The following is a 24,530-nucleotide window of genomic DNA, read 5'->3' on the forward strand; positions in this document are numbered from 1 at the left end:
TACTCCCTCAAACACACTGAACGATTGGGTTAGTGAGTTAGAAATCCACGCTTTCACTTTTTATATCACTCATTCAGAGAGATCAGAGGAAAACTATGGTAACTCAAACAACCACTCTTCAACCGTGGTGAACAGAAAAGCATTGAAAACTGCACAGCTTACCAAATCTTGAGGAGGATGAGCTACAACAGCAAAAGACCACAATGGGGTCCACTCCTGTCAGTCAAGAACAGGAATCTGAGGCAACAGTGGGCTCAGGTTCACCAAACTGGACAGCTGTAAATTTGAAAAAAACATATTTATTATTATTATTATTTTATTATTTTTTTAAATAGCAACAAATATAATTGCAATCCCTCATTTTCTGTCATTTACATTTACACACACACACACACACACCCCATTCTGAGATTGAATGACAAGCAGTAGTTTATAGGTTTCCGTCATAGTTAAAATGTAACCGTCGTTCTTTGTAATTTGGCTGTAATCAGAAGTGCCAGTATTCCATTACACAATATAGTTTTTTGCAATAAAAACTATTACTGAACCTTCACAAGAAAAGCAGTGAAGCTAATAATCTGCCAACCATGTTACCAGTACTAAACTGTAGAAGCATGAAATTACACTTTCATTACGTGTGTGACGTATGAGGTCTCGCACACAACTTGAGTTCTTTTTGTGTCCTCATTACCAGCCTGCGGCACACATTATTTCAAAAGCACAAAGAAATTTTGACCCACATATTTCACACTAGGAAGGATGGAAGATTTTACATCTTTGGCGTGTACCCAGTTTGCGGTTCTGTTTCTTTGTATTATAAAGTTTCACACGATTTAATTCCTTATATATGAGATTCTCTATACTGAAGGCTACAAACCTAGAAATGTTTTTCTGTTTACAGAGTCATGTAGTAAATGTGAGAATTTCTGATCAAATCAGTGTTTATTATGTAACACTCTTTGCCTTTATGTGAAACCTGTTCAGTCATTTCTTTTTTTTATTTCTTTTTCCAGGAGGTTCTAGACTTTTGAATTTTTGTTGTTAAGTAATATTTTAACTTCATGTGTAAAATATTCAGTACCTGCCCTATGCAGACCAACAACCATCTGTGATGTGTGTTGAAAGCTCTCTCTGCCTTGATGATGGATGATAAAGACATTTGTGCAACCTCTTATGTACTTGCTCAATGGCAACAATATCATTCCTGAGCAATATTGACTGAGCAGTTATATAAACATTTTTATAGGATTACAATTTGTTTACATCTTAACTATTCTTTCATCAATAATTTTGTCACATACAGACGGATGACAAGAGGAAAAACAGGTACTTCTACTACTGATCACATTCATTATGAATGAATCCATCTATGATGAAACATTTCTATGCGAATGGGAGTAGTCTCTTCCAACACGACAAGGCTCCAGGTACAAGGCAAGAGGGCTCACTGAATACTTTGAGGAGTATGAAAATGATGTAAATCATATGCTATGGCCTTCACAGTCACCATATGCCAAATCAATTGCACACTTTTGGGAGATTTTGATGTGTTAGACAGTGCTGTCCACCATCATCACCATCAAAACACCACTCTTTTGGAAGAACAGTGTTCATCCCTCAAGTACAGTAACAGACACTTGCAGAAGTTTATGCCAAGGCATACTGAAGTGGTTTTACTGACTCATGGTGCCCCAGTACCATACTAAGACACTCTGTGCTGTGTTTTATCCATGCATTTATGACAAATTTTGTTTGTTTTTGCAAGAAAATACTATACTAAAAATCACATACGACGTGTAAAATTGATTTGATACATTTGCTTTTATTCACTTAAAGGATGCCAATAATTCTGGAGTTGATTGAACTGTGTTGTAGGGCTGTCTAACTGTGAAGACAAAATGTTTTACAATAATCTTTGTAGCAGTTTTTATTAGTAGTAAGTTATAAATAATATGAATATTGATAAATATTATACACTGATCAGCCATAACATTAAAACCATCTGCCTAATATTGGGTAGGTCCCCCTTGTGCCACCAAAACAAGGCATAGGCTCCACAAGACCTGTGAAGGTGTGCTGTGGTATCTGGTACCAAGATGTCAGCAGCAGACCAGACCCATTCTTCCATTGCTCCATGGCCCAGTTCTAATTCTCACACGCCCATTGTAGGTGCTTTTGGTGGTGGACAGAGGTCAGCATGGGCACTCTGACAGGTCTGTGGCTACGCAGCCCCATAAACAACAAGCTGCAATGCACTGTGTGTTTTGACGTTTCTATCATAGCCAGCATTAACGTTTTCAGCAATTTGTGCTACAGTAGCTCTTCTGTGGGATCGGACCAGACGGGCTAGCCTTTGCTCCACATACGCATCAGTGCGCCTTGGGTGCCCATGACCGTGTTGCTGGTTCACTGGTTGGCCTTCCTTGGACCACTTTTGGTAAGTACTAACCACTGCATACTGGGAACACCCCACAAGACCTGCTGTTTTGGAGATGCTCTGACCCAGTTGTCTAGCATCACATTTTGGCCCTTGTCAAAGTTGCTCAGATCGTTACACTTGCCCATTTTTCCTGCTTCCAACACATCAGCTTCGAGAACTGACTGTTCACTTGGTGTCTAATATATCCTACCCCTTGACAGGTACCACTGTAACAAGATAATCAATATTATTCACTTCATCTGTCAGTGGTTTTAATGTTATGGCTGAGTAAGTAAGGAATTCTACAAACAAAAATAATTTACTTGAACAACAATACTTGTTTACATTAATGATCCTCTCATCATTATGTATGCACTTTTAGAATAATCTACACAAAGGCTGCCACCTACTGGACAAATAATGTCTGGTACAATATTTCACTTTATCTGTACCTAAGAGGAACCCACAGTTGAGAGGAAAATGATTAAATACCCATCGCTTATTTAGATACATAAACAGGGGTGTTCCAGAAAAATCTGGAGCAGCCTGTGCAGGCAACCTTGGAAATCTGTGGGTTAAAAACCTGTGCCTTGAAAAAAGTAAGCATTTTAGTACAGGGCCTTCCTGGGTAGTCATGTCCAGTTCCTGCTGTAATGCCTCTGTAAGTAGAGAATGTGAATGGTGCAGAGAATTTCTCAGAAACACAACATGTACAGTGCAGTAGCTGACATGGACAATAACTGAGTTGAGTCTTTTATCCTTAGTTACCTAGGAGACAAGGTCTGTAATGCTCAAAGTTTGACTGTTGTTTTTACTGGCTAGCGCTCACAGAACCTCTATAATGCAGCTGACCTTCTGTAAGCACTGACTCTGAATCAGAAATGATCAAAACCAGGGCACCAGTTCGCAGAAGCCATTTATCTTTATCTCCACCAAATTTCTGTTTATGAGTTGCCAGAAAGCTGTGTTAAATGAGATCTGTGTGGGATGCATTGCGGATGCACATAACTGATGTAGCTTTAGTAGGAAGTTCAAAGTCAGCAGGAAACATTGCCTTCTTTCTCTCACTCTCTCTTTGTGTCTGTCCTTTATTTTCTCTGCAGAAATGAATCCCTCAGGGTTGCTGAATGGACACATTAATAATGAGACTCGGTGACACCGCTGCTCAGCATCTCAGTGTCTGGAGCTCACACAGCTCACACAGAACAAAGCAGTTTTTCTCTGACCTGTGCCAGCGCACACAACTTCTGCAGTACCTACCGCAAATCTGACATGAAGTTTCCCAGAGAGCCAAAATCTCTGACTGCCACTTGTACATTGTCTTTTCCTATCTCTTTGCTATTTAAACTGATTAGTTCCCCTTATATTATGAATATGTAAGGAATAAAACACAATGGGGCATGCTGTCATAGAAAAAATAATCAGTGATTGGATGGTGTGATGTATCCTGACGCAGTACAACATTAACAGCATGTCTCAAAGTGTTTTATTCCTCTTATACCATAGCAATTTTGCCAAATCTAACAATCTTTTTTAATTAAAGATGGACACATCATAATTTTTTCCATTCATAGTTATATTTAATGATGTGGAAAATCCAAGAAACAAGTTTGTTTTTTGCTATAACTTACCTTACACGAGCTATAAACAGTCATTCCCTCACCAGCTACTCTTTTTTCTCTCTCCTAAAGTTAAGATAAAAAATACTGCTTCTCGTGTTACAAAGAACACACAAACCTTCCATACTGAATACGTTTTTCAGTATGTAACTTAATGTTACAGCCTTACCTCTGACTGTTACAAAGTGCTGACACTAAAGCTGAATACAGTAGTGCATAAAAACCCTATGTGATTTATCACTATAGAAACAATAACATATTAGAATGAGTGCATTAATAGAAACCTGGGATTTGCCTTGCAGCTGGCACTACCATCAGAGTCATGCTCTTATAGAAATTTAATCAACACCTTCTGATCAATCACATGAGAATTCAACATAAATACATGTATAATGATATAATGATACACAATATGAAAAATATTATATCACACTTATTCTGTACAGACATATAGACAAATAGTCATTTTTCTTCAGTATACATTACATTACATAATTATTCATAGATGAGGTTTAACAGGAAAAGAGGCCAGAGGCAGTTATCTGGTATTTTAAAACCAATGACCAATCCTTTATTTAGCACCCTAAGGTCTCAGCTTGTTATTAAATTATTCATCATAACATATTAATCAGTGACTACTATGAATTTTTCAGTATTTATTTGTATTCTGGATAATGCGTAATGATGATGTAATATTAACTGTATGATCAATCCTTTACTCAATGCAACAGTAGTGATCAGAAATTTTTTATGAGTATGTGTATGCTGTAAACTGTAACTAAGAGGAAAACTGAAGAGGAAATATTATCATTTATTTGGTTATGTCGCACCTGGCTGCAGCTGTCTGTGGTTCTCCTGCATTGTATTAGTCTCATGCCTCACTGCACAGTGTGTGGGAGGAGTAGAACAGCAGGTCGGCTGCAGTCTGCCATACACTTCTCTGTGCCTGACATGACATGAAATAAAAAACAGTACTATTCACTATACTTGACACACCTCCATAATATATTTATTTAATACAAGTGACTCCAGTCATGGGGAGCCAACCATTTGCATATCTGCCCTGGTTTACTAAAACTAGCCCATAAAAAGCCTAACTGGGTGAACTGAACTATGTAGTGCTGTCGACCTCCAGGACAGGAGTTACTGGTTCATGCTGATTCTATTTAATTATCACAGTTTCCCTTTTGGAATATGTGTCATTAAAGTCTAGTCATTTGAGAGTACTTTTGTGTAAATATTTTTTAAACGTCACACAGGGGACTGTTGGCATGATTTTTCTGGTGTATGTTCATCTTAAACTCTCTGCTTTGCATTTGTCATTTTCATAATTGCTTACCTCTCTTATTAGTTTCACTGGAGATATGAAAGTATTTTTATAGTGGTTACTGAATAATAAGTCAGATCATTTCATGGACACCAACGATACACTCTGTATGTGGCCTTCTAGCTGTAGGCCTTCACAGACTACAAAATGAAGTCATCTGAATGACTTCTACACACAATATGAAGCACAGAACAATTAGTGTGTGAGAAATATCACATATGCTCGTCTAAAGACCGATGTCAATCCACAGATGATATCAGGAAAACACAACCCCTATATGACTGACAACATACGTGTGCTCAGAGAAATTGTTGATCAGCTTGCTGATGCCTTACAGACATCTCCCTGAGGTTAGGGGCTGTATTTTGACTCCTCCACCATCATGTCAGTGCTGAAAAAGTCAACAGTGTCCCGCCTCAGTGACTCTTGCTTTCATCCACGACACTTAATATGCTGCATCTGCAAAGCCACCAGCATTGCAGATGACCCCTCCCACCACTCCCATGGACTATTTATCGGAGCATCCATGCCTTATCAGGCAGACTGCAACAATTTCCTTTCCTCAGGCAATCCAGCTCCTTAATACCCTGCTCAAATGGACTACACTGTACAACATCAAACTAAACAGCACCCCAAACAGCACTGTACTCATGTCCTAACAGATGTTATGTAACTGCTACTTAGAACCTTGTATATTCAATACAACCTTTATATTTAATATCTGATATATAAGTTTTGCCCAGGTCCTGTTATGCCATGCAGTGTTATATATCACACCAGAGATATGGCCTAATCAAGCCTGAGTTGTGGCTGTGTTCTGCCAGCATTCACATTCAGATATATTAATCCCACAGTTGAAATTGGAAAGTGTGAGTCAGCACTGGGGCAAACACCTACCTAGTTCTTGCACTACCTGGCTGTGTAATCATATAATGTATATATAAATCATGTACAGCATATAGGTCCACTTTGTATATAGTCCATCTGTTTCACAATTTGTCACCCCTACCCAATCCATCAGTGAAAAAGGACCGCCACTGTACCACCAGTCTGGGTGGTGGATCATTCTGACAGCAGTGGTACTGACATAGAAGTGGCATAGTACTGTGCAGTGCTGATACGAGCAGCATTACTGGGGTTTATAAACACTGAGTATTCTTAGATTATTAGACATGTTCTCCTTTTTGGAACACTGTGTAAAAAATGCGGAATTTAAAGTAATGTCAGTCATCCATGCTGGAACGGTGGTGCAGTGGGTTTCTGTATAGGTTTCCTCCAGGTTCACCGGTTTCCACCTTCCTCCCAAAAACATGCCAGGAGGTTGATTGGCAGCTCGAAATAGACCCTATGTGTGAATGAGTGTGTGAATGTGTGGCTGTTCCATGCATGGTGTATTCCCACCTGACACCCAGCATTCCCAGGATAGCACTAAATGACCAGGATAAAGCAGTTGCTGAAGATGAAGAAGAGGAAGAAGATGGAAATGTTTATCATCCTCTAACACATAAGTGGTCAGTTTCGGACCACAGGATGACACTTGTACCAGCACCACACAAAGCTGAGAAGGATCCATCACCCCAATAATATCATAATACATATGATGGTCCTTGTTTAGTGACAGACAGGGTGAAGGGAAATCAAAGTGTGCATAGTAATAAATGGTCTATAAATTGTAGCTATAAAAAAATGCACTTCTGTGGTGGGTGAGCCTGAGAGAAAGGTTTATGGGCGTTTCTACAAGCGAGCTGAGTGACTAGTAGTGAATTTCACCTGACCAGATGTGAGTGAGAGAGGACAGTGCAGCACTGGGCGCAAACTGAAGCAATGCCTACAGAGTGAACCGTTAGCGAGTGTGTACACAGCGCCAACTGTCTCTCCATGATCTCTCCAAAGATGGTAGCAGCTCACACCTCTGCTCATTCCTCCGCATCTGCAGAATGGATAGCCTGTCTTGACAAGCGGTAAGCTGCGTTTGCACTGGCATTTTACTAAAATCAACGGGTTTTTCCATGTGCTTCGCGCTTTGTCACGGAGGTCGACCGTGTGTGTGTGTGTGTGCATGCGTGTGTGTGTGTGTATGCGCGCGCCCGTGTGTGTGAGGCATAATAAACAGCTAACGTTATTCTCCTAGCCTATGCGTTATTAATAAGAAACAGTGTAGCACCTGACCTACTAATATTTGACCAAAACCCAGATTAGTGGCAGAGGAAGCCTGCGTTAGAGCAGTGTGTCGGTTTTCAGTCTGAAGCCTGATGTCTTTTATCTCCAGCTCACACCTCTCGACGTCGCACACCTTACACAGTAGTCATGATTTAGCCTACCTTAATCCCTTTTACTGCTATATACATGAAATATTTTGTATATTTGCGTGTTTTGGGTGTTGCTGAGAGGAAATAAAACCAGGAAGTGATGTTTAAAGGGACAACCTGAGGCAGTGTTAGTGACAGTAATACTGCAGACTCATTCATGTTCCTGCCCTGTGCAAGCTGTACAGCAAGCTCTCTCTCTCTCTCTCTCTCTCTCTCTCTCTCTATAGATATATATCTATAGCGTGTATCTCCTGGAAGCAGGATTTTACATTCATTCAGGCTGCTTTCTGCTCGAACTGGAATAAATAATGCCTCATAAAGGTGTGGATCAGCATTCATTTCTCAATAAGAGCTCTCTCGTTGAAACTTTATCACAAGCTGGCTGTCCATCATATATTCCTGAGACACAGCCCAGTTTTTTTTTTTTTTAAATTATTATCATTATTATCATTATAATTACACGATTATCGACTACTGTAGTTTTCCAAATGTGCTCATTTTGCCAGCTTAATGAGCTCCGACCCATCCGTGGTCAGCTCTAATGGATGTATAATCCCCGAGCAAATCAATATCTGCGCAGTTTTACACAAGGATGTTGAGAATGAATCAGAGCCACGCCTCAGATGCCCTCTCCCCTTCCTCAGATCACTGGGCACAAGGCCAAAACCCTCCATCTGCCCATAGACACAAGTCAGATTTTGTGTCACCTCAGTTTTGATCATATTTGGAAATAATGGAAAGCATAGGATCATTTTTTTCCAGTATATTTTTATCTATACTGAATTGCTGTTCAGCCTACAACGCATGTTTTTGGACTGGGGAGGAAACTGGAGTACCCGGAGGAAACCCCTGAAGCATGGGGAGAACATGGAAACTCCATGCACACAGGGCGGAGGCAGGATTCCCGGAGGTGCGAGGCAAACGTGCTAACCACTAAGCCACAGTGTCTTAGTGACAGGAGATTTAAACCTGTAGGTTAAATTTTATAAGCCATATTTTAGACAAGATGTTGTGACATCACAAGTAGTGATAATATAATATCACAATTAGTGATAACATCGAAAGTAGTGTTAACCCTCACATAATCAGGGGTGATAAATAGTGGAGTAGACTACCCCAGGTGCCTGCTTAGTGTCTTCTAAAAGAAGTAAGTGTCTCCTAAAGAGTTGTGAATAGTTTAAAGCTGTAGGATGTAAGATTTTGGAATTTCTCCCTCTTGGGTAGTAAAAGACGGGGGCATGGCATGGTGGCTTAGTGGTTAGCACATTTGCCTCGCATCTCCGGGGTTGGGGGTTCAAATCGCGCCTCCATCCTGCATGCACGGAGCTTGCGTTGTAGGCTGACTGGCATTTCCAAATTGTCCATAGTGCGTGTGCAATTGTGCCCTGCGATAGGCTGGGTATCCCCTGCCTGTGACCCATTGTTCTGTGTGCTTGTCCACTGTGTGGATTCATCTGTGTGGTGGTTGGAAGTAATACACATTCACTGAAAATTCAAGACTGCATTGGAAAAAAAAAAACCTTCATTCTATGCACTAAGTAAGATGGATCAAAACAGTGACATTGTAGGTGTGCTAGCGTATTATTTAGTAGTGTAGCATTGCAGAAAGTACAGGACAACACCCAAAAGCTCTGGTTAGCCACTAGTTGTGTATGTTAGTGCACTAACTAAACCAGTTTAGAGGATAAATAGATAAATTTTAAATAGATTTGTTAAAATTACACCTAAATAGCTGAGTTTGAAATGATGAGTTAACTCATCGAACACACCCTGATACCACTAGGTAACTAGCTAAAACAGCTTAAAAACCGGCTAATTACTTAGGTATTGCAAAGAACAACTCACTACCAAGTAATTTATCAGTGTTTAAAAATTGTATAAATGCATTTGCATTACCTGCATGTACAGGTGTTTGATATGAGAAAAAAAGTAATATCACAGAAGACATTTCTACGATACACAACATGCATCACCATATTGCTTACAAACTGCTAGCAAAACAACAGTGTTGCATTTACAATAAAAATGTTCAATGATTTATTTAAAGTCTATAAAAGTGTATTTATTTGTATTTTTACATTTAAAAATAAATAAATATTTAATACTGGAAAGGAGAAAAAAGGTCTGTAAAAATATGGACATTTTACAATATAAAAGACTGAGAACAAAATTTTAACATCAGTTGCTTTCGATCAGTTTGCAATTATTTTTTAGAAAATCATTTAAAAAGGTATAAAAAGATATCACACTATCCACGATCCACGAAGAGACATAAGTTTTCACAATATTGATATTATATCATCATATCACCCAGCCCTACCTCTAACTCTCAAATTTTATTTTATTTTATTTTATTTCATTCAGTAAGACTTTGTCCAACAATAAGAAATGATTTACAACAAGATTTAGGCTATGTATGTAGTGAATCGTACAGTACTTGCCTTTATGACAAACCCTCTGAGATCATGATAGTATTTTTTTAGGGAGTTTTTAGACACATTCGTATCTAGATTCTGAGCAGTGTTCTTAAACAATGTTTTCCATGCTTAAGTTTTACTACTGTGGAAATCATGGTTTGTTTCTTAACAAGGCATCGAACAGTTCTTAAAATATTTTTTATGGTTTTACTGAGTTTTCATCTACACGACATCTTGCTTTATAGTTCTTTGGTTCTCATTTTGAGAGTCACTGACAACAGACTCCAGAAGCACAGCTCCAGATGTCACAGCTGGAATACTCAGTAGCATTTGTTAGTTCTCTTCAGCACGAATTGGCTTCATGATGCAAGGATACACAGTTGTGCAGTTATACTTTGTCTCTTAGAATGGAAGGACTGTGTAGAAAAAGGACGGAGAGTGCTACGTGCTTCACCCAGTATGGATGCACATGCTGTCAGATAAAGTAGACGGCCTGCATTATGACAAGAAGATCTTTTTTTTTCCATTTCACAAAGACAAAGAAAAAACATTCACTGTAAGTTATCTAAGGGTTTCACTGTAGCTACTCTTGTTATCTGCATCTGAGATCATTCACATTATAAATTACAATGTGGTAAAGGGAACTGTCATGTCACTAATTACTAATTGTGATGATATTGGGGAAGGAGTTGATTGTTCTGATATGGCTGAAAGCTCCATAGATAGAAGGCAAAAAAGAGGGTAAAACAGTTGACTTTTCCCAAAGAGTTCAGAGTTAGTTAATGTTATATTCATGTTACATGACTGGAAGCTGTTCTGGGATCAGGGTTACAATGTGGTGTTCATGGTGACATGACGCACTGTGCCAGATGTGTTTGCATAGTAAATGGGACTTTAGTTCCGCTTTAACAAACACACTTGCGTACACAGATGAAAGGATGACAGTTTGCTCAGGTGTAATTCACCTGTAAGCTCCTCATTAAAGGCACAAGGTTTATTCATTGTCAGGACTGCTGACATTTGCCCACTGTTTTTTTTTCCTAAACTGTTGAAATTGTAATATACTTTTTGTGTAGCTGTAATGCTAAGAGAAAGCACGTAATTACGTATTGATCACCTAAATCTTGCTTTGGGCCAGGACCATGCTGACTGTATAAGTGAGCTAGGCAACTGTTAAGAGCAGCACTTTACTACTTGCTGCCTTTTTTTCACTTTCACTATCCCCAAACTGCCTTGTTTACAGCTTGCACCCCTGCACCCATGTAGCCTAGATTACTGTTTGTCAACCCTTTCTAGCAGTATTTCAACAAAGTGCTATAGTATAGCCTATATCCTATAGCATAGCCTCTGTAGTATTTTTCTGGTGAAGGTCAGGCAGCAGATTTATATCAGCACGTTAGATTTAGAGATCTACGGTAATTACATTACACTTTGTATGTGCATGTGCTCTTTTTTCGTCTGTTCATTCTGCACGCAGGATGCATTGCAGCAAAGCAACGTCCGTCAGTGGAGCCTGCACACCTGTCTTTAATTGAACAATGAAATCATGAGTTACATTATAATAATAATTAATAAATAATATATTATATTATAATAATATATATTAAGGGTATATTATATTATGGATTATACCAGTGTTTTTTTTTATAGTATTTACTGAATGAAGTGCTTTCAGATGAATAACTGAATAATAAGCTGAGGTAGGATATGGATATGGATTTAAAAGTTGGAAACAATGTATTCCTAAATGTATTTTACTTTCTTTTGGTTTTCATGATTAGCTACATGTGTCTTTTGTGTGTGTTCTAGGATCTTTGAAGTTATGATTGGATGACTGGAGATTACTGACCATGGTTTTACTCTATTTCAGAGCTTGTCTTATTCAGGTCCAGACCCACAGGGCAACTGTCCAACACAATCAGCTCATTGAGCTCAAAGTCTTATACACATACACACACAAAGACACACACACACACACACACACACACACACACACACACACACACACAGTGTTTTCTCTGATTTAGCTGTAAAAGAGAGCATTATGTCATCCTTACAACCATACAAACATATCTTACCACCCATATTTTCAAAATCTGCTACAATATAAACCCATTTTCAATTATTTTGTTTTGAAGCTATCTGAATCGATTCCCATAGGTTAAGTGAACAGTCAGAGGTCAATCAAATATTTATAATCTCGTCTCCCACCTCCAGTGCCATAAACATAAAGAACAGAATCAGACATGTATTTTTGAGGTTTATTTTGGAAAATAAACTCTTTTTTATTGCTGTTCTCATAACTATTAATAAAAACAAAGATTCTGCAGACTAATGCTCAGCGTAGGAAACTGCTGATTCATAATACAAATGTACTTTATTTGTGTTTTCTGATTCATGATTATGGAAGCAAAAAAAAAAAAAAAAACACTTAAATATTTGCATGTTAAAAGCCACTGAATTCTTAGCATCACATTTAAACACCATTGAATTCATAGCTTTGAAATATATTACTTAGAATAACACATCTAAAGCGATGATGCCACAGCCATCCATGACTGGGAGCCAAGGGAGCAAAATTGGCCATACTGTCTGGGTGGGATGGATAGAATTACTTTCTCTCCTCTGTCAATCACAGTGACTCTAGCCAATCGTGAGCATCTGTGAGCTCATGTATGCGGAAGAGGGTATGCTGCTTTTCTCTGTGATGCAGCATGAGCAGCAGTTCTAAAAGTTGCTGGTGAGTTGGAATTAGCTGGTGACCAAATTGGGGAGAAAATGGGGAAAAAAGCAAAACACACATCTGTATTTAATGTTTTGAATGAACCTCCTTGAAATTTAAAGCAGTTTTATTTCAGTGCCCAGAGATTCAGATTCAGTAATTCGCTTTTCAGATATTAAAAAAACATGTGCAGGTTGAGCAAGTTAAGCATCCAGGCTAGCTAGGCATAGTAAAAGGCAAACAAGCCTGAATTTTAAAATGTGAATCTCTGAACACTGAAATAAAACTATTTTAAATTTCAAGGAGATCAATATAAAACAAATAAATACAGATTGTTTTTCAAAGCAATATATCTCAGAACTGTGAATTCAGTGGTGTTTAACTTTTATTATTAAGAATTAAATGCTTCCATACATTATTGGCCTTTGTACACTTATACTGTCTTCAAGGATGATTTAGCTAGACGACGGCCTTGAAAGAGGAAACATGCTATACTACACATTAAGTACCTATCCAGATGTGTGTATATGTATATATATACACTATACATACACTATATGGACAAAGGTTTGTGGACACCTGACCATAACACTCGTATGTGCTTTTTGAACATCCTATTCAAGATTTAGTCCCCTTTTTACTGTTATAATAACTTCACTCTTCTGGGAATGCTTTCCACTAGATTTTGGAGCATGGCCTTGGGGATTTGCCCATTCAGCCACAAGAGCATTAGTGAGGTCAGGCAGTGAAGTCGGGTGAGAAGGCCTGGGGCACAGTCGACATTCTAATTCATCCCAAAGGTGTTCTTTGGGGTTGAGGTCAGCTGTCTGTGCAGGCCGCCTGAGTTCTTCCACTTCAACCTTGGTATACCACGTCTTCTTCGACCTCACTTTGCGGACAGGGGCATTATCATGCTGGTACAGGTTTGGGCTAGACCCCTTAGTTCCAGTGAAGGAAACTGTAATGCTGCAGCATACAAAGACATCCTGTACAATTGTGTGCTTCCAACTTTGTAGCAACAGTCAGGGGAAGGCTCATGTATGGGTGTGATGGTCGAGTCCACATACTTGTGGCCATATAGTATGTATGTGTATATATATATATATATATATATATATATATATATATATATATATACATATATATATATATATATATATATATATATATATATATATATATGTGTGTGTGTGTGTGTGTGTGCGTGTGTCTATATATATATATATATATATATATATATATATATATATATATATATATATTGTATACTATGTCAGTTTGGTGTTTGGTATAATAATAATGAATAATGTGAGTATGTCATTATGTTTTCTTGTATTGTGTAGACCAGAGGAGCGCTCTGGGGAAGATGTGGACATTATCATGGCCCGTCTGAAGCGTGTGAAAGCTTTTGAGAAGTTCCACCCCGCCATGCTACAGCAGATCTGTCTATGTGGCTACTATGAGTGCCTGGAAAAAGGCATCACATGTAGGTCATACCATACATTCAGACACAGCAAACATATCCACAGAGTCATGCATATGCAACCACGCAGTGACTAAATGCTCCCATTCTACTAGAAATTACAAGCAAGAGAAAAGAAACAAGAAGATGCTTGTCTTGAATATCATGACTCTTAACTCTGTTGTCTATTCACTTTGCATTCTGTGCTGTAGTGTACCGACAGGGTGATATCGGCACTAGCTGGTACGCTGTCCTCTCCGGCTCGCTTGATGTTAAAGTCTCTGAAACTGCAAACCATCAGGTAAAACATTGCACATTTTCTGCTCTTGAATGTGTATTGTGAGGAATAAACCTCCTCTTATACATCTTTTACATATAATGCTTGTATCTTTTTTCCTGCCTTATAAGACCTGCACATTGTTCTCCTCTCAAATACATATTCTTAAAAATTCTATTTGCTTATCTTGTATTTGAAATTAAAAAGCCAATCACATTATAATAACATCAGTAAATGTTATTATGATAATAATGATGATTATTATTATTTCAGAAAAGTATGATTACACATGCAATCAGAAAAATCAGTGAATTTTTTCTTTCCTGTTTTGGTATGGTAGACATTGTAAAGTGGATCTGGTATTTATTAACAGTTTGCTCAGTATAGGATTGGGTTAAAGCCTATTTAATACCAAGGTTGTTTTGACAGAGCATTTGCATTGTAAAGTAGTTTTAATGTGAATGTCTCTCATTCCATATGTTTGAGCTATGGCCCTGCAAGCTGCTCTTTGTCTTGTGTATAAAAATAAAGATTTTGAAAATGTTTACACTTTAAACCACATGGGTTTTACAGTAAAAGCAATCAAAGAAATGGATACAGCTCTATTCCTGAGAGAAAATGCAAACTGTATTGATAATTCCAACCATAAATAATTAATGCCTTCATGTTTTGCCAAGTAAGACTTCCACTCTTATCCATTTCTGTCTCTCTGTCTCTCTCCCTCTCTCTCTCTCTCTCTCTCTCTCTCTCTCTCTGTCTCTCCCTCATTACTGTTTGAGCGGTACTTTAACCTTTTTAACCTTAATGTAGGACAGTACAGAGATTTAAGAGACTGCCTCCTGCCTGGAAAGGAGGCTGGAGCCAGACTTTTTTTCTGATGGCCTTTAAGTGTTTACTCATGCAGGCTGTGTTCCTTCCTGCTCTACATCCCTTTAAGGATGCAGTTACCATTTGCACACTGGGCATCGGCACAGCATTTGGGGAGTCCGTTTTGGACAATACACCGCGTCACGCCACGATTGTAACCCGAGAGTTCAGTGAGCTGCTGCGCATCGAGCAGAGGGAGTTCAGAAGTCTGTGGGAGGTAAGAGAGCCCTCATTGAGTTACACTACATTGTCATGCAGGTTGTTCAGATGTGAGATACTCTACATCACTGGTTCTCAAAGTGGGGTCCAGGGAACCCCAAGGGTCCGTGAAGCATAGCCAGGGCTGTGCAATTTATTTTTATTTCATTACAGTCCTGGAAATCACAACCCACTATTATGAAATCTATGATATTTTTATTGAGCTTTTATAATTATTAATCCGAGTTTGTAATGTAATCCTGTAAATAATGTTAGCTTGGATCTAATGTGTTCTATGAATGAAATAAAAAGGCTTAAAATAAGTAGCCAGATTATCATTGTACACATTTAATTATATTTGAATTTAATATAAATTTAATAATAAGTTCTATTTTAATTATATTTTATATTTAGTTTAATATTTGAACAGTTGGATTATTTTCATAAAGAAAAAAGATCTGTACTGAGGGGGTCTGTGAAATTAATTTTACAGTTAATTTTACAGTTAAATGTTTGAAACCCTTTGCTGTACATCATGTATGCATGTGCAGACCCTCGGTTCAGTTTAGGCAAGTAAATAGTGTGTTTTGGAGCAATGACATAATTGGTGATAGATTTTTCCATGCTTTGCTTTGCCTGTTGTACCAATGACCAGCAGAGGGGAGTGTTTTGTAAAAGAAACACTGTCATATTGTTCATGAGTTCAGTACAATTTGTAGACTATTGTCACTCATTCATTTTTGTGGCATATTCCATTGCTAATAAATGTGCAAAGTAGTACAAAAGGCCCTGTTTGCATTTCAGGGAATACAAAACTCACCAAATGTGCTAAAATGTATTTTCACACAGACCTTTTAAATAAGGGATATACACAAACAAAACCAACAACTTTATTAGGGCTATAAATAATTTAAACACTGCCAGGTGTGTTACGAACCCTCCTACAACTCCACACACACACACACACACACACAAAATGTAAATATTTGTACGACGAAATACAGTGAAACCTCCAGAACATATGAGGATGCTGGAGTCCCCAATGCTCATGTAATTTAAACTGTTAAATAAACATTTAAATCCAGTTTACAGCCACGTTAAATTGACTAGTCAATGGGAATGACTCATAAATTGGAAATAAGTGTTACATGTGAATATAGCTTTGTTTCTAAACCCAGCCAAAAAAGGGTAGTTATGTGACAATGTAAAAAATAACAGAATGCATACAAACAGATTTACAAAGGTAGTAAAAACAATCATTAATGGCTAACGGCCCAGAGGGGTTATCTTAATAAAATCAGACTACCTTAACATATACAATAAACCTACTGCACACACTTTTTTTTATACGAATAGTCCATTTTGCTGACATTTTTAAGAGACACTGTAGTGCTTCTTGCTGAATGTACCAGAGTTGGTGGCATTGGGTGGACACCTCTCTCTGTCTTGCTCGCTAATAATGTGATTAAACTCCTCCCAGAGTGACTTGATTAAAACCAGGGACTGCATAAGCTGTTTTATTACATGCACTCCTGCATTTTCCTTTTTATAAATCTTCCCCAAAGCTTAAAGGTTTGTTTGGGTTTGTTGAAAATCAAACCTTACACTGAAAAGCTCCTTAAACATTTGACTGGTAGTGTACCTTGCTTTCCTCCTACCTTGACATAAAAGCTTTTATATCTCAATACCACAATAATGTGAGGAAAGCAGTGTCCCAGGGAACATTTCCTAAAGCTTTGGGTCAGGCCCAGGGCTGGATATGGGCCTGGAGGGAAGTGCTGTGTTGAGAGAGTGAGTCCATCACTTTGCTTCCTCTGGGACAGGAAGCTGTCTCTCTAAGGAGACTGTGCCACTCTCTTGGTGTTGTGGGTCAGACTGTGAGTTGTTATGGAACTTTGCTTTGTAATGCTGTGAACAACAGGGAAAGTAAATTATGAGGACTACCAGCAGCACTCCTGTGTGAGGTGAGATGAAGCACAGACCTTTCAGATTTATGCTATGTGTAATATTAATGCTCGCAATAAAGTTGACTTTGACTTTGACTTTGACTTTGATATGGGCTCAGTGGTGTATTGGGAAGTTACGCATCAGACTGGGTGAATTATGAAGGGACAGTCTGAAGTTGTGAAGCTTGGAATGGTGATTTTGATGAGTTAGAGATCTGGTTCTAGTGAAATCTAGTTAGAGAGTCTAGTATTGGATATGGTAACGTACTTGACCATGACCTGCTTACTTTCATAGAAACAGGCTATTTGTCTGACATTGCAAATGACCAACCACAATCAGTGGCTTAGTGGAGGTTGGGAAATGTTGTGTCATTCAACCTTCAAAGATGGGCAGCTGTGAATCTCACAAACTTTTTTCTAATCAGTGATTATGTTTTTCTCCAAAAAGCTCATTGTGTCCCCAACATACGGTGTCTGGAAGTGTGTACACTCTGAGGTGTTGGTAGCCAGTGAGATGGCAAGATTATGTTAGTTGTGGCCAGACAGTTGAGGCCATCAGACGGTCCGTGGGCGAAGCATCTGAAGCTGAGCCTAATTATGAGGCTAGTATTCACTGGTGCTCTTCACTGTTCTTTTACAGTCTTTCTTCAACTAAGCCTCAGATTTGTGTTTAATTAGATCACCCAAAGAAATGAGGAAACAACAGCTTTAGGATCCAAACCAGTTAGGAATGTTTGAGTAAGTTCAGTTTAGGAAAGGTATTGCTAGAAACTCAATGTTTTTGCAGATTTGCTCTTTGATAAATGAATGAATTTTTGTTATACCCTGTAATGAGAAGATGAATGTGTTTATGCTAATAGATCTCTATTAGTCACTTAGCACCAGGTCAGAGAAGACAGAGCTCTCTACCTAATAACACCATGCACACATTGTAATTTAGAATCGCCAGTCCATCTATTGGCATATTTTTGCGCACAGACAGTAACCTGAGCAGGATCAACAACCCAGTGAAGGAAATTTAACCAACAATCAGAACCACACACATCACTATTACCGAAGGTGCTGCCCTGGCTTTCACTAAAGCAACACAGAATAATATAGACTGGCTTGTTAAATGTGAAAATAAATACTGATCTACTAACACCAGGTCACTATTAACTGCTCGCTCTTAGATCCTAATGGGAGTGCTTTAAGGCACTTGGAAGGTAACGTCGTTAAGCCTATACATTAAAGATTCAAAGACACTGCTAATATAACATAAATATGTGCTGTTTTACAAGTGCCTAATTATAGTGATAAAGAGTTTAGCCTTTTATTGGATTGGATTAGATCTAGATTTTTCCAATACAATAAAGTATTTTTAATATTGAATTCACTAGACTTTTAATGATTATACATTTCTCAATTCATTATAGATGTTCAGATTATTTTCTCTGGAAGTGTAATTTATTGCAAGATTCTACACATACAGGGTGTTAAAAAAAAAAGTCTTGCATGGCAGTGTAATTTGTTGCAAGGTTTATTTAAAGATTTGGCCAATTCTACAGCTAGGAATGCTTTTACTCTATCTTAGTTTTTTTTTTTTTTTTCATTATTGTTAACCGTGTGTGTCTTCATTCTTAGCTTGTTTGTTTGTGTGTGTGTGTGTGTGTGTGTGTGGATGGGTGTGCGCGTTAATATGAGACATACATGCAGTCACTGTTCCACACAAATTTGGGTGTTTGTATGTCTGGCTATGTTGGATTATTATAGTCAGAGTTCAGGGAAAGCTGACTAATATAGGAAGTGGAGGAGACACTCTGTGTTTATATGTGGATGCAATGACTGTAGGCTTGGGCAGCACAGTCATAGCACAATCCCTGTACCACCCACACAAGTCTATATGCACACAAAGACATCCTCATAACAATACACACACACACACACACACATACATACATACACTATGACGCCTTGCCTTCATTATCACTATGGACAAACCAGCAGTAGAGACACTGTTGTCTTATATGAAAACAATGGCGATGTAAATTAAGATCTCAGCCAGTGCTTGCTGATGTGGGAGTGATAAGGCTGTGTTGCTCTGAGCTTCCCATATCATCCATCATCCAGTTTACAAAGAAAAAGGAAATGATCCAAATGAATATGTAACATCATTTTAAAGCTTTTTTTAAGCACACATTATCACAGATAATTTGACATTAATCTGTTTATATACAATGCTTAAGAACAAACCTTAAGTACCCACCAATACAAGAGATATGTAACAAAGAAGCATCCAAATTATTACAAAGAACAGCATTTTTTTTATAAGTTTGAATGACTGGTGTTGATTTTACTTTCAGTGCTTTATGTTTTGGTATGAAAAAGGAAATTAGTGCCTTTAATACATTTCCCACTTCAGTGTAATCAGATAGGATTGCTTATGCGCGTTCAAAGAAACTGAATTAGAAAAATGAAAATATAGCTAATCATGCTAATGAAAAGCCATATTGCTTTATTAGCAGCTTTGAGTCTCATTTCAATGAAGGATATTAGTCTTCTTAAGTCTAAATTAAACTACTTCATCTATATTTTTTACTCCTCACTTCAAATACAATAAAGAATATTAAGATCAATTCACTGGAGTGCTATGTAATGAATAAGTTACTTTTAATTTCACCAGTTTCACAAGGTGATGCATTCTATGTGTTTGTGTCCCACCAATAGTAATATAACAGACATATCATTCACCAGTTTTATTGTTATTAATCTCAGGCTATCCATAAAGATTAAGTATTTCCTTGTGCATTGGATTCGTTCTTTTTCTTTTTACTCCTCTTGTATGAAGTGAGCTCTTTTATTTCACAGTGCTTTTTCCTTCAAATGGTACAATGTCTAAGTCTGTGGTGTTTATATATGCATTTTGAAATAGTGTCATGTCTGATAGCCTGTTTTGGAAAGAATTGGAGTGTAGCCATGTTAGCATACACTCGCATACACAAAAATATCTGTACAAGCATTCATGCTAACAGTTATATAATGAGTAATTCTAACAGAACCTCCAGGCAGAATGCCCCTGCTATGATCAATGCACATTTATAATTGGAAATACTCTACTGATCATGCAGAGGACGCACACACACTTTCTCATTAATTTAAAGAGCCACACAAACATGGATGAGCAAAATGCTCCCTGTGTAGCAAAAGAAAGAGGCTCTGACAAAAAAAAAAACCCAGCAGCACCTGTTTGTATGTCAAATAACTCATTTCTATTTCAAAGCTGGCGGCATCTGATTGGTTATTGTGTTGTCTTTGAATGCAAGCTCTTCCTTTTGAAGCTGCATGGCTCTGTCAGCCATAAAACCTTTATAGAGGCAAAGTGAGGCTTTAATGTGAGCAAATGGACAGTGTACTTAGTATGTGCAGTAAACCTCACTTTCTGCTCTAATGCAGCCATGAGGATCAGCATGTCCAAACAAACATCTCTTGTCTTTTTCAGCATTTCTCTTCAAGGGCAGACCTTGTGCTTTTATTATTCGGATTGAGACTTCAGCAATATGCATGTATTACAGTTGACTGCCATTACGTTCACACTCAGATATGTCATCACAATGACCTTGTCTCAATGACTTTGTTTGCTAACTGATCATCTGCTATGTTTAGCCATGCTGGAGTATACTGTGCGGTTTAAACCCATTAGTGTTGTAAGACAGCACCCCCTCTTGGTGATGATTTAGCAAATCTCCACACTCTTGCCTTATGATGGCATATTCAGCTTAAGTTCCCTTTGCCTCAAGTTCCTCAATTAATTAATATACATATTTGATGACATCAGTGTTTATCGGGTGTTCTTAGAACCATAAAAACAATTAGTTACGTATGCAACTAGCATTCTATTTCACCCCTCTTAACTGGCAGGGGTGGTGAGAATCACTTGGGTGACCTATGTCTATGTCATGAAGAACTGGCCCACACTAGGACTTACTGGAAAAGTGTTCATGACTGCCACACTCAGGCCAATAGGAGGGGTGATGGGGTAACTTTGTAGAACCTGGAGATGGTGCACAGTGATGCCCAAGTAGCAACAGCACAGACTTTCTGGAACACTTCTAAGTAATGCCCATAAGGCAGAGATGCTCCTCTTAGAGTGACATGTCATGGTAGAGGCTGGGTATCTGGCCAAGGTTTGTGGGCCAAGGTTAAGACATCCACCACACAGTGGGCCAGTCTCTGTTTAGACAGTGGAGCTCCTCATGTCTTCTATCTATGGCAGATGATCTGATGATTGGATCTTTGCCCTCTGGTCCAAATATTACCATAGGGCAAGTACTGGGCATAACAAGGAATGGTGGATAAGCTGATCAGGTTCCCCTTCCTGGAATGCTACAGGGTCAATTGGTTAACAAAAGTAGATACTGTATATGAATTTAGGCAGATACCCCTGGTGTAGAGGTCCACCTGTGTCCTGCCAAACTTTTCCTAGATCTGGGACACCATTTCTGAATGTCAGTTTCTTGGGTGTATGCACTGTCTTGACAGCACATCCTGATGGGCCCATCTGTGGAGGTTTCTTGCAAGGCAGAGATAAGCATCCTACCTTGTGCTGCCCTAGTGATTTATTTTTATTTGTCTGAATGGGCCAGCACAGCATGGTATCTCAGAACTAGTAAGAAGAATTTGAGAGCTAGAGAGACCACTCTGATTGCATGACAATGTCTGCCACATGTTGGGGTGACTGAGTAGCTCGTGTTCTCAATTAATCTAGCATCAACCAATGAATTGTTTGGCCTGCTTTGATATTAGGGGGCTTTTTTACAAGTTCACTGTGAGACTGAGCACCGTAATATGTGCAAAGAGGGTAGACATGTCCCAAATGACTTGCTCCTTGATGGGGGTGCATAGGAACCAGTCATCTAGTAGTATCTAGTAGTATCTTATGTCTATGGTCATCAGAGGTGACAGGGCTGCATGCATACATCTTGAGAACACCCCTGCTGCTAGAGAGAGGCCAAAGTGTAGGACTATTTTGAATTAGAATGGCTTCCTTTGGAAGGAAATCCTCAAAAAAGCATTAGTGCAGATCCGCTGACATGAACCAGTCTTGTGACAGCATAAATAACTGAATAATCTGATGGCTGAAACTGGAGGGCTTTTAGGAACCAGTTCAGCCCTTTCAAATCTAAAATTGGACGACAACCGCAATCCTTATTCAGAAGTAGGAAGTATGTTGAGTAGAAGAACCCATTCTTCTGAATAGCAAGGTCTATTCTTTCAATTGAGCCTCTATCCAACAGGAAACTAGCCTCTTGGAGTGGCAGACTTAGTGGGTGTAAAATTTGAAAGGCCCTGAACCCAAAAAGCTTGGGGACTGACAATGGAACATTATTATCAGACTGCACTGTTTTGATGTAGTTTCTGGCCAATGAGCAATGTTTTCAGCTGTAGAGTGTAAAACATATATGGTGCCCGTCTGTTTGGCTCTGCTTGTTTCTAGTTTCTGAAACCTCTGCCCTTACGTCCAGGGTTTCTTTGGCCTCAGGTGCAAAGAGCAACTCTGGCACACAGGATAGGTTTCACACGGGTGATTTACACACCCCTACAGTATGGATTGTGCTAACCAAACTTGGCGTCATTCATAAACCAGATCACCAGATCAAATCTGCATCCTGGTCTAAGTGTTTCAGTGACAGGAGCGAGATTTCAAATAGCCCCAAATGCAAAAAGCAAAATAGGGGCTCCCGAGCGGTGCAACAGAAAAGCATATGCCTTATTGTCAGGAGATTGTGAGTTTGTATACTGACACAACCACAGTTATCTGTGGTAAAATTGGCTATAGTCTCTGGGTGTGAGGAATGGCATACTCTCTCTCGCCTGTCAATCACAGCAACACATAACTATTTTCTTGTGGCAAATTAGCAGAGAATTGCCAACCTTTTATCTCTGTTAAAAGAGATCCCCTCAGGATTGAGACAGTACCTCTTTAAAAGCGTGCTGTCATCAGATTTCTCAAATGTTATAATTTGTTTGCAATGTGGATGTCAACATCAGACATTTAGAACTGTTTATGATTTGGTCTTGGTAACATAGGAGTCCTGATTTTACAGTGTCTAAAGTATGGGAGTATGAGTATGGTTACGTGCGTGTGATGCTGGGATGAACCAGTAACTGACCCCTCCCAAAGACTCGGGAGTGGTTGCTAGGCAATTAGAGTACTCCAATCATCATCATGCTCAGATGAGTGCTCACTCTCTACAGAGAGCACACACACACTCACACACATGCTCTGCAGTCAGCTTGCTACTCAGTGGGACCTTGGAGCAAAGAACAGGACTCTGGGCATCTTTCTCTCACTCTCGTGCACGCACACACACGCGCAAACACACACACACACACATCCTGTTGTCTGTTTGATACACGTCCACCCTTAGGAGCTCTCTCAGAAATATATGCTTCAGTGCAGGGGAAGGCAAAGAGAACTTGTACTTTAATGCACAGGTTCACTTTGTGATTGGAACTGAGAGCAGGAAAGGATGCAGAGAGAGAGCAACAGCAGGGGACGTCTCCGAATCCCTGCACTTATGGGGTTTACTCTGTTGTAGGTAAGTTTCTCCTCTGTCTCCATCTATCTCTGTCACCTCTTTGTGGTGTCATATTTTGAATTTCAACATATTTTTAAAAGTGTTTTTAAGGTGAGAATGCTTAGTCATGGTAGCTTTTTTTTAGTTTAATTTATGCCTGTTGTATGTTGTGAAAGGCTTATATTAACCCCTTAAATTCCCAGAACCTGTCAGCAGGTCTATACCTACATTCCTTACTGCTGTAAATACATACATTTTCTATCACATTTTCACTCTAGATATTGAATAATTCATAGTAGTTACTGAAAATCATGCTTCAGAATGAATAACAGTTAACTATAACTACAAGCACATCCTGTCTGTGGTATCTTGTACACAGGCAAATAAATAGAGCAAAAAGCTTCAGTTAG

At 38.7% G+C, this 24,530-nt stretch overlaps 1 protein-coding gene across 9 annotated transcripts in view; it reads left to right on the top strand.

Moving 5' to 3' along the window:
• Positions 1-7,138: 7,138 nt before the first annotated feature.
• The window catches only part of rapgef4a (Rap guanine nucleotide exchange factor 4a), a 44,273-nt gene continuing 26,881 nt past the window's right edge, over positions 7,139-24,530 (top strand). For 4 of the 9 annotated variants that reach the window (XM_026912506.3, XM_026912507.3, XM_026912508.3 and 1 more), the window contains exons 1-4: positions 7,143-7,326; positions 14,157-14,299; positions 14,488-14,576; positions 15,490-15,636. In XM_026912506.3, the coding sequence (XP_026768307.1) occupies positions 7,244-7,326; positions 14,157-14,299; positions 14,488-14,576; positions 15,490-15,636 (462 nt within the window). In that variant the 5' untranslated portion in view covers positions 7,143-7,243. Of the gene's footprint in view, positions 7,327-11,900; positions 11,978-14,156; positions 14,300-14,487; positions 14,577-15,489; positions 15,637-16,890; positions 17,582-19,178; positions 24,142-24,530 lie in introns of those variants that run through there. The other 5 variants (XM_053234371.1, XM_053234372.1, XR_008301799.1 and 2 more) reach the window with 5 other exon arrangements.

This window comes from Pangasianodon hypophthalmus, chromosome 5 (assembly GCF_027358585.1).
Source record: "Pangasianodon hypophthalmus isolate fPanHyp1 chromosome 5, fPanHyp1.pri, whole genome shotgun sequence".
Classification (NCBI taxonomy): domain Eukaryota; kingdom Metazoa; phylum Chordata; class Actinopteri; order Siluriformes; family Pangasiidae; genus Pangasianodon; species Pangasianodon hypophthalmus.